The 12154-nt window shown below is 34.1% G+C and overlaps 1 protein-coding gene and 1 long non-coding RNA gene across 5 annotated transcripts in view; one reads left to right on the plus strand and one right to left on the minus strand.

Moving 5' to 3' along the window:
* LOC108738731 overlaps positions 1-7962 on the plus strand; it is a 469009-nt gene extending 461047 nt beyond the window's left edge. For 2 of the 4 annotated variants that reach the window (XR_003232287.1, XR_003232286.1), the window contains one exon: positions 6968-7888. This is a non-coding gene — a long non-coding RNA (uncharacterized LOC108738731). Of the gene's footprint in view, positions 1-6967; positions 7889-7933 lie in introns of those variants that run through there. The other 2 variants (XR_003232288.1, XR_003232289.1) reach the window with 2 other exon arrangements.
* LOC108738730 overlaps positions 2404-12154 on the minus strand; it is a 63848-nt gene continuing 54097 nt past the window's right edge. Inside the window, exons 2-7 of the mRNA XM_018472289.1 lie at positions 5090-5309; positions 4428-4664; positions 4176-4322; positions 3352-3845; positions 2947-3262; positions 2404-2655 (exon numbers count right to left, since the gene is read on the minus strand). Coding sequence (XP_018327791.1) covers positions 2490-2655; positions 2947-3262; positions 3352-3845; positions 4176-4322; positions 4428-4664; positions 5090-5309 — 1580 coding nt within the window. The 3' untranslated portion in view covers positions 2404-2489. The remainder of the gene's footprint in view (positions 2656-2946; positions 3263-3351; positions 3846-4175; positions 4323-4427; positions 4665-5089; positions 5310-12154) is intronic.

Here is a 12154-nt window from a genome sequence, read left to right on the forward strand (position 1 = left end):
TATTTCAAATAACAACAATACATCAATATATATAAGATATAATACATTCTAACGACTTATAAAAGTTAAAAATAAAATACCTGTAAGAGAGACAAGAAAATCAATAAAATTTCAAACAAAATACATTTATTATATATAAACTGTCATACCATTATTATTTAAATGCAAGATTAAGGAGAAAAAAGCCTCCCGAACAAGTATTTTCACTCAAATTATTATGTAGACAATAATATAAAAAGGTAATGATATAAATAATGACATGTTTTGAAGCATAGATAATATATATACCATAGGTAATAGATATACAAAGGTTAAGAACAAAGACCATAGATCACAGACAAGAGAGACCATAGATCTTGTCTATCCATAGACAAGAGCGCAAGACGCTGGCCTTAGAATCGCGACATATCCCATATACATCGACAAATACTAATGGACGTGCCTTAGCCGACAGAATTGTGGTATGTACGACTAAAGAAAGATATGGAACGAAGTTTCGGACAATATCTCTCTTTCATGATAGGATAGTGTCGTTGTTAGATCTGTAGTACTACAGGAATATGGCGTTTTTTAAAAACAAAACTTTTGTTGTTTATTTATAGATTCTCCAGTTTTAATTTTTATATTGTTACATCAATCATGTTTATAAGAATATGCCTTACCTTTAAAGATAGAATTGTTGCTATTTATGTCGCTGGGTGTTATTGGGCATTTGGTAGTAGGCAACACTGAATTGGAGATATTTAAAGGAACTCTAGGATTTTTACCCTTCATTTACAGGAGTAATAATAAAAGTGCATAGGATATTTATTTATTTTTTCAAAATTTCTGGCCAATTAATTGGATGTATGATGTTAACATACGAGGGGTTTTTGCAAGAAAATAATGAGCACTTAGATAAAATTAATAATTTTCATTAGGCCAGAAATTTGTGTTGGCGACATGTTAAAATATATATTTTTTTACAAATCAATTACTAACAATAANTGGATGTCTGCCTTGGTATCCTTATTGAATTTGGTTTGCTTTTCACACATGTTAACCACGGAACGTTACATTCTACAGACAATTCGGGTAAGTTATTAAGTTAATCAATTAATTATACGTTATAAATATATTGTCAATTTGGTTAACAAAAGACGTCCTGGTACGTAATGCATAGGATGACGAGCGTATGTTACGTTTTTGTATAATACCGTCAGATTGTCCATCGTGTTGATGGGACTGTAGGTAATTGCAAACTTCAATTTATCCAAATTCTTTCTAAAAGGCATGGATGGCGTCTATAGCCCAATGACGTTTTGCTGATTTTACCACAAAAATTCGTAGAGAACATCGATTTGCACTTCCAACTCCCAATTTAAAAACGTTTTTATTTCTTAATTGTTAATTTTTTAAAAGACGAGTGTTTTATAAGTAAAGGAAGTCAGAACTGCTCCTGCAGTCTGACGCTCAGACTACACTGCAGTGAAGTGGGTTGCCTACGTCAAGGGCCAGCGGTCGCCAGCAATATTTGAAACAATTTGTATTTTAAATAGAAATTATGACAGTACTTTCGCGCGAAATTAAACGAGTGCGCTGTAGTCTAGATAAACAAGGAAATGTTACAGCGCTAGTCGAAATTTGTGAGCAACTAAATTTTTGGATTTTAATAAAACAGTGTNCTTGTTCTCATACGCAGAAGGCGTGTCTATAGGGGATATGTGGCACACAGCATGTTCGTTAACTTCTAATTACCAGTTTTCACTACAGAATAAGTGGTTTCGTGACGCGTCTAGTGTATGCAAAAAGTCCCATAATTATACGAAAAAAAAAATTATACCACCATATCTCTTTACTCATCTGCAACCAAGGAAAGTGAAAATCTAAATACCCACATCGTCGTAAAGCATACGTGATAATAAATGAAAGTAAGTTTTTGGATCAAGGTGAAGCTCCATATTTTTTTTTATTTTTTCCCGAAAATGAACCAGCCTGTATAGTAATTATAAAACTCGACTATTGCACATTATTTAACATTAAAGAAGATAATTAAATTCAATAAAAATAATAATAACGATCTTTCGTAATGATCACAGATATCTACACCTACCTTTTCTTTCTTTTTCAAAGGCACCAACTGTTTTCCATTACGATACAAACTACCGTACGAAATGATTGTTGAAACATCATTTTTTAAGAAGTATCAGTACGAGGCGTATTTAAACAAAAAAAATCGGCAATGGTATAAGTAATTAATGAAACCCATGAAATTGATTAAAAAAATTTAAAAATAATCTAAATAACTGTAGGTACGTATTTTTGTTTGTTTAAATCTGCCTGTAGCAAGTTCCACATTCGCTATTTATGAATGTCATGGCTTCTTCTATGTCACAAACCCAATAATAAAAAAAACTACGAACATTGAAATTTTTCGAATTTAGATATACCTATTTATCTTAGTTGTGTTTTAATGGCAACATTATCCTAATAATTGTTTGTATAATTCGTTAAAAATCTGTGTCCCAGCCTGTTATGTCATCGGGTGGAGGTCCGTCGCCGTCAGGGGGATAGTCGTCGAAATTGGACGTATCCGTTACGTGTTTTACTTGAGGAGTTATGGGGGGTATCAACGTCTTGTAACAAAGACCTTCCCAGTTGAAACCATCGAACCATCTGAAAATGAAATTATTCAGGGTAGTTATTTTCTTCGGAGTTGTCTCCTGAGACCAATAAAATTAATTAACTGGTTTAAGTTAGGATTTCTTTTTATTTTTTTGACAGAAATCTCAAGTTGTCTTGAATTAATAAATTTTTATCTGTATTTTAAGGTATGCCCATTTCTGTTTCAAAAGCTACTCCAAACAAGAGTACTGGAAATGTTAAACTTTTTCTTATTTCTGGTAGGTCCTCAATTACCAAAGTGTAATAATGTAATAGAATACAATCAATCAAATGTTTACTTACTTATGCTTCCTAATATCACTAATGCCGCCTTTCTGATATCCCAGTCGTTCAGCAGGATTATCGCGACAGAGTTTCTTGATGAGAGCTTGTGCATTTCTGGTTATATTTCTAGGGAACTCAATGGCGTCAATGCCTTTCAGGATGATATTGTATGTTTTCATTGGATCCGCCCCTGTGAACGGAGGGGTTCCTGTCAACAATTCAAACATAAGCACTCCCAAGGACCAGTAATCCGCACTTATATCGTGACCCTTGTTCAATATCACTTCTGGAGCAACGTATTCTGGAGTGCCACAGAACGTCCATGTTTTTCTTCCTGTAAAGAAACAAGATTTTATCATTGAATGTGAAGTGTTCTTCATGAACATTTGTTGATAGGGAACTTTAAAAAAATAAAATTTTAACCTGTTTGCAATTTTTTGGCGAATCCAAAGTCAACCAATTTCACGTATCCCTGGTTGTCTAAGAGTAAATTTTCAGGTTTGAGATCTCTATATATTATATTTCTGGAGTGTAAATAGTCAAACGCTTCCACCACACATGCCGTATAAAAGCGGGTGGTAGAATCATCAAAATAGCCCTTGTCTCTTAAAACCGTCCATAATTCGCCCCCTAGACAGCTTTCCATCAACATGTAAAGATACTTGCGATCCTTGAACGTCTTGTACAATTTAACGATGAAATCACAATTGGCTTCACCCATGATCTCTTTCTCGGACATGATGTGTTGCTGTTGACGCGTTTCGACAATTTGAGCCTTCTTCATTTGTTTCAAGGCGAAAGAACGCGAAGGATCGTTTTGGATTTGAACGAGCTCGACCCTACCGAATCCACCCACTCCTAGCGTTGCGAGAATGCGTAAATCTGACAATTTGACTTTCTCGAACTGCTGGTTCTCTCTAACAACAGGAAAACAATAACAGTGAGTTGTAACAACAGGTAGAAGACGGATTATAAAAGTAAAAATATAATGCTGATTATTCAGCACATATTTTTTTGTGAACGATTTATACAAAAAGGTGTGCATGTATTAATTAATTAATGGTATTGTATTTTTACTTGGAAGAAGATTTTACAATCTCAAATTTTCTTAATTTAAAATTAGTTTCTTTTTACTTACCAACCTATCCTACTTTTTGATTGCAATCAAAAAAGACAAAAAGAGATAAGAACAAGAACTGAGAAAGGAAACGATAAAACTTAAATAAAATATCAAATAAATTGCTTACCTTCTCCTTTCGTCACCTTCGTCAGTATATCTTGTCTTTACTTCTTCCAAATTCGAGATAAGTTGATTGAATGTCTCTCTATCGATTACAAGACAAGACACTCCTTCAGGATCATCACAAATAACATTGGCCGTCCTCAAGTCATCTCTAAAGCAAAATAATTATTGAATCATCATCTTTCGAAAAAGATATTTAATTAAAATACACTCACAATTTTTGTCCACTGCACATATGTATTGTTTAACAACTTACCCTTGTAATGCCTTTTCACCAAAGAAATCTCCCTTGCCGAGGGTACGTATGTATTTTTCTTCAGAACTATTCGGTTGTTTGATTGTCACTTTAACTCTGCCCTTACTAATTATAAAGAACGTGTCACCTCTTGCACCCTGTCGAAGAATGTAATCGCCTTCTGCGTAGAATGTCTCTTCCAATACATCCGAAATTTTTATAAGAACATCTTCGGGAAGATTCTTGAAGAGTGGCACACTATAAATGATGGAATATTATGAGTTGATAATGCAAACGACTTTCAGTTATTAATATTTGTAAATGAACCATTTTTAATCGCGACTCATTATTAAACGCAAGGCAAATACTAAAATGTATATAATATAAAAGAAAATTTGGTACTACGTTTAGGTCCAAATAGGCTTTTACCTATTTATTAAAATTAAAATACAAATGTGATATGTTGTATTATTGTTTCATTCTAGGAAACAAAATATTTGTAAGGGATAAGTGTAACGAATAACTTTTGTTAGAATCTTCGTATGAGTATTGCAAAACGAGCACAAAAAAGCTGAATTACGTAAAAAAATAGTTTTGAAGCATTTAATAAAAAAACAGGGTTAAAGGTTAGTTTACTATTGTATGTTTCGGGTTAATTTCGTATGATTTAAATATGATCTCACCTCTTGAGAAAGTCGGAATATTCGGCCTGCCGGATAAGGCCTGTCCTCATCATGATAGTTTGGAAACATTGTCTCTCGATAGCCCATAGTTTACAATCAGTTGCAGCTTTTATCGTAGCAGTTCTTTTACAGTTGTACAAAATTGCCAATTCGCCCAAAACCTTACCTGGTGCTATTGAACTTAGGTACTTATTTTCTCTAGAAACTTCTACTCTTCCATCTGAAACAATAAACAATAAATTTAAGTTAGGATTAGGAATGTAAACATCATATATCAAATTAAAGGTCTCGGACTGTATATGCATTAGTTAGAAAAAAAGGGTGCGAGACGACTGATCACACAGTTCACACGTGCGTGACCATCAGAACACGCATATGTACAATTAGAAAAAATTGAGTTCTTTGAGATACACATTTCATAATTATCGTTTACTTAGAGATATTTTCAGTAAAAGAAGCGAGTGAGGCATGCATCAGGATTCAAGAACTTCTAGTTCATTTTATTTTTTTTTTATTGTCATTTCCATGAAGTGTAATTAGCTATTAAAACTAATCATTTGGATACGTTGAGGATGATCATCATAACCAGAAACGCACTCAAATTGGATTTCGTTATTTTAGTTTCTAATTAATAATTACTTGTTACTTAATCCCGCACAGGATGGAGAAATTGAAATAGTAATAAGACTACTATGTCGACAATATACTTCTATTGTAAGTACAATAATGCAATTTCATAATAATATTGAAAATACACGCTAAGTGTAATCATTAAGATAATTTTTGAGATATTTTTATTTCAAGCGAAAATATTTTGCATTTTTGTAATTAATATGAAATATTCTCANATGCACGTTATTTACCAGGAGGCTAATTGATTTTATCTGAATACTTATAAGATCTCATTTCACAGGAACATTAAAAAAACCTTGGACGGCATTACTTTACAGTGGCTTGGTTGTGTCAGTGTTCATTCGATTCAGAAAGTAGCTATCCTAAAAAGAAGCACAAAAGTGCCTTTTTTTCATTGAGAACGGATACATTGTAGCATTGATGAAGGAAGGATTTATGATGTATGAACTGGTAAATAAACTATATCAATTAAAAATATTAATCCAGGTCCCAGAAACTTCAATTTCTTAGGCATTTGTAACTTACTTTCATCAGACAACTTTTTAACGTTTTAAACGTGGCAGAAGCAAGATGTGGAACTGGCCTTTCCATCAGTGCAAAAGTTAGCTTCTAACTTTAACACCACATCTCTACATTAAAATATCACTGATTTATTTGCTTTAGAAGTTGTAATTAACGTTTTCTTGCCTGTTTCTATAGATTGTCCAAGTGAAAAGGAATTAATTCTGATGGTACTGAAATAGCCGATGCTTTTGACGTCTTACCTTTGCAACATGTAAGGGGGAGGCATCTGGATATTAATTTGGAAACGACTGAAACAACAAATAGTCTGCAGTGGTATTCCTCCTGGATTTGGCTGGTTCATTCTATCTGTGGACCTTAAAAACCTACTTTCTGCAGTTAATTAAGGTGAGAATGCATGCCATTTATAATATTAGTTGGTTTAAGTTGATCTTATGGGTTATTCGTCTTATCAATTATCTATTGTTAACAGTTTCAATTAATCATAACGTGTATATACGGTATTTCATTTCTTTAAATATCTATAGTACACATAAATTGACATCGTGCATCTGTGATTGCTGGCCTTTATGTCTTGCGTGATCTATGGTCATGATATGAAATGATAGTTGTCGCCATTATAATTCAGCTATTTTACTTGCTTTTCGTTGTTTATTTTTAGGAGTGTTTAGTTCCTTCCTTTTTTAATAGTGAATTAATATATTTTTTTGCCCATTTCTGCAGATTGCCCAACAAATGAGTTCAGTTTGGCGCTACTCGAGCAACTGTCTACATGTGTGTGGTCTTTTCTAGACTTCGTTCATGATTTGATATTTTCATCTTCACTTCTCAAAACTATGTTGATTTTCGGCGGATTAGTGGGAGCAACTAAAGATTTATTTGATTTCAAGTGGAACAACAAAATTTCTGCTATGGAGTTGGTTTGCTTTCCACACCTGCAAACTTTGGAACATTACGATCTACAGTTAAGTCGAGAATACATGACTTCATTAATATTAATTTCTCTTTATTAATCTGTAATGAAATTTCTGTTAACAATCATTGTCAACAGGATAAATTGAAGTTGTTGTGCATTTATATCCCTTAACAGATTTTATTTTCCACAGAAGAGATTGACATTTATCATTGATGTATGGAGTTTCGTTTTAACCTTTGTCTATTGTCTGCATCGTAAATTGACGTCGTGATATTTGACATTTATCTATGTCGTGATCTATGGTTGTAATGTAAAATGGCGTGAAAGTAACGCTTGTTATTTTATAATTGAGCTATTTTTACTTGGTTTTTATTTATGTTTATTAATAATACGTGTAATTAATGTTTTTTTATCCATTTCTGCAGGTTATATAATAAATGGGAGAGAATTAAAGTTCAGTTTGGTTATATTGAAACAGCCAATGTCTACATGGGTGTGGTTATGCATAGATTATATTCTTGATTTGCTGTTTCGTCTTCGCCTTGTGACATCATGCAGTTAATTTTTAACCCATGATTGAGAGCAACTGGATATCATTTGAATTCCACTGAAATAACAAATTCTCTGCTACAGTATTCCTCCTGGAGTTTGTTTACTTTTCACACCTGTAAACTTTGGAATGTTACCTTCTACAATTAATTAAGGTGAGAATACTTGATATAATCAATTTTAATTGCTCTTTATTAATCTGTTTGCCACTGTATCTGTTTCAGATCGACATTGGAGAAGACAAAGATGACCCCATAGTTGAAATAGTTCTTTATCTTGCATGCTCTATCTAGTAGAATTCATTAAGTTGATTTTATTCAAATTAATTTTTTATTTTGCATGNCACTACACACTTCCTCAAATTAATGAGGAAAAATTTGTTGCTGTTGACACACCCCCGCCGAGAATCGAACGCGGGCTCTTTGGCTTTACGCGCCAATGCTTTGACCACTAAGCTACGAGAGATGACAACAGCAACAACGACAAACCGTACTATTAGTCACAGATGTAGATGACTAATGTAACTATGTACTGAATATAAATATATATACAATGTAGAAATCTTCCCGAAGTGAATTAGTTTTTAATATGAAATATTCTCAATTTTTACCCACTACACACTTCCTCAAATTAATGAGGAAAAATTTGTTGCTGTTGACACACCCCCGCCGAGAATCGAACGCGGGCTCTTTGGCTTTACGCGCCAATGCTTTGACCACTAAGCTACGAGAGATGACAACAGCAACAACGACAAACCGTACTATTAGTCACAGATGTAGATGACTAATGTAACTATGTACTGAATATAAATATATATACAATGTAGAAATCTTCCCGAAGTGAATTAGTTTTTAATATGAAATATTCTCAATTTTTACCCACTACACACTTCCTCAAATTAATGAGGAAAAATTTGTTGCTGTTGACACACCCCCGCCGAGAATCGAACGCGGGCTCTTTGGCTTTACGCGCCAATGCTTTGACCACTAAGCTACGAGAGATGACAACAGCAACAACGACAAACCGTACTATTAGTCACAGATGTAGATGACTAATGTAACTATGTACTGAATATAAATATATATACAATGTAGAAATCTTCCCGAAGTGAATTAGTTTTTAATATGAAATATTCTCAATTTTTACCCACTACACACTTCCTCAAATTAATGAGGAAAAATTTGTTGCTGTTGACACACCCCCGCCGAGAATCGAACGCGGGCTCTTTGGCTTTACGCGCCAATGCTTTGACCACTAAGCTACGAGAGATGACAACAGCAACAACGACAAACCGTACTATTAGTCACAGATGTAGATGACTAATGTAACTATGTACTGAATATAAATATATATACAATGTAGAAATCTTCCCGAAGTGAATTAGTTTTTAATATGAAATATTCTCAATTTTTACCCACTACACACTTCCTCAAATTAATGAGGAAAAATTTGTTGCTGTTGACACACCCCCGCCGAGAATCGAACGCGGGCTCTTTGGCTTTACGCGCCAATGCTTTGACCACTAAGCTACGAGAGATGACAACAGCAACAACGACAAACCGTACTATTAGTCACAGATGTAGATGACTAATGTAACTATGTACTGAATATAAATATATATACAATGTAGAAATCTTCCCGAAGTGAATTAGTTTTTAATATGAAATATTCTCAATTTTTACCCACTACACACTTCCTCAAATTAATGAGGAAAAATTTGTTGCTGTTGACACACCCCCGCCGAGAATCGAACGCGGGCTCTTTGGCTTTACGCGCCAATGCTTTGACCACTAAGCTACGAGAGATGACAACAGCAACAACGACAAACCGTACTATTAGTCACAGATGTAGATGACTAATGTAACTATGTACTGAATATAAATATATATACAATGTAGAAATCTTCCCGAAGTGAATTAGTTTTTAATATGAAATATTCTCAATTTTTACCCACTACACACTTCCTCAAATTAATGAGGAAAAATTTGTTGCTGTTGACACACCCCCGCCGAGAATCGAACGCGGGCTCTTTGGCTTTACGCGCCAATGCTTTGACCACTAAGCTACGAGAGATGACAACAGCAACAACGACAAACCGTACTATTAGTCACAGATGTAGATGACTAATGTAACTATGTACTGAATATAAATATATATACAATGTAGAAATCTTCCCGAAGTGAATTAGTTTTTAATATGAAATATTCTCAATTTTTACCCACTACACACTTCCTCAAATTAATGAGGAAAAATTTGTTGCTGTTGACACACCCCCGCCGAGAATCGAACGCGGGCTCTTTGGCTTTACGCGCCAATGCTTTGACCACTAAGCTACGAGAGATGACAACAGCAACAACGACAAACCGTACTATTAGTCACAGATGTAGATGACTAATGTAACTATGTACTGAATATAAATATATATACAATGTAGAAATCTTCCCGAAGTGAATTAGTTTTTAATATGAAATATTCTCAATTTTTACCCACTACACACTTCCTCAAATTAATGAGGAAAAATTTGTTGCTGTTGACACACCCCCGCCGAGAATCGAACGCGGGCTCTTTGGCTTTACGCGCCAATGCTTTGACCACTAAGCTACGAGAGATGACAACAGCAACAACGACAAACCGTACTATTAGTCACAGATGTAGATGACTAATGTAACTATGTACTGAATATAAATATATATACAATGTAGAAATCTTCCCGAAGTGAATTAGTTTTTAATATGAAATATTCTCAATTTTTACCCACTACACACTTCCTCAAATTAATGAGGAAAAATTTGTTGCTGTTGACACACCCCCGCCGAGAATCGAACGCGGGCTCTTTGGCTTTACGCGCCAATGCTTTGACCACTAAGCTACGAGAGATGACAACAGCAACAACGACAAACCGTACTATTAGTCACAGATGTAGATGACTAATGTAACTATGTACTGAATATAAATATATATACAATGTAGAAATCTTCCCGAAGTGAATTAGTTTTTAATATGAAATATTCTCAATTTTTACCCACTACACACTTCCTCAAATTAATGAGGAAAAATTTGTTGCTGTTGACACACCCCCGCCGAGAATCGAACGCGGGCTCTTTGGCTTTACGCGCCAATGCTTTGACCACTAAGCTACGAGAGATGACAACAGCAACAACGACAAACCGTACTATTAGTCACAGATGTAGATGACTAATGTAACTATGTACTGAATATAAATATATATACAATGTAGAAATCTTCCCGAAGTGAATTAGTTTTTAATATGAAATATTCTCAATTTTTACCCACTACACACTTCCTCAAATTAATGAGGAAAAATTTGTTGCTGTTGACACACCCCCGCCGAGAATCGAACGCGGGCTCTTTGGCTTTACGCGCCAATGCTTTGACCACTAAGCTACGAGAGATGACAACAGCAACAACGACAAACCGTACTATTAGTCACAGATGTAGATGACTAATGTAACTATGTACTGAATATAAATATATATACAATGTAGAAATCTTCCCGAAGTGAGTTGTTTTTAATATGAAATATTCTCAATTTTTACCCACTACACACTACCTCAAATTAATGAGGAAAAATTGTTGCTCATTAATTTGAGGTAGTGTGTAGTGGGTAAAAATTGAGAATATTTCATATTAAAACTAACTCACTTCGGGAAGATTTTTACATTGTACGTATATTTTTGTAATTCGCTTTGTTGTTTGCACTCAACTGTTAAATGGACCGCTCATGATACATTGCACGATAAAAGGAATTTAGTTGAACCACCTATTTCTACTCTTATCCTACCTTTATCGGCATTAAAAATCTATTGCTTGTGTTAGTTGTTACGCAAATGTAACATTTGACATTTGAAAAGTAAAAGTCGTTTAACTCTCTCGTTAATATTTATGCATCTGCATTACTCCACAACTCCTTTTGCTGTTAAGCATATTATACTATGTACTATGTAATTAAGTTAATAAAATTCTATTGTTTGTCAATAGTTCGGCAGAAATAGTTGTGTATTAAATTTCATGATGTTTGCTCGATATTTCTTGTTGCAAAAAAGATATTTCAATTAATGAAAAAGTTTAAAAAACTTTTGTTTAAATCGCCGATTCGGTGAGACAAGTTGAAAACCTTAACTAAGTAAGACTTTGCCTATGAACGCTTGAAATACTTTGGTTGCAGCAAATATCTTCCAGAGGGCGGTACACTGCTTGCATTCGGCATAGCACTTTGCACATATATTGTGATCGTGGCGATATCGAAAGTAGGTACACAAAAGTCAAAAATCCTTCTTATAGGATGTTTGGGAGGTACAATCGGAGACAAGAGTACATAAAATTAGATTTTCGTGATTAATTAGGTTTTGCAGCATATCATGTGGAAAATTTTTAACTGACTTTTGACAGTGAATATACCATGATTTCAACTTCGAAACAAAAAA

This window comes from Agrilus planipennis, unplaced genomic scaffold (genome assembly GCF_000699045.2).
Source record: "Agrilus planipennis isolate EAB-ADULT unplaced genomic scaffold, Apla_2.0 scaffold192, whole genome shotgun sequence".
Taxonomy (NCBI): Eukaryota; Metazoa; Arthropoda; class Insecta; order Coleoptera; family Buprestidae; genus Agrilus; species Agrilus planipennis.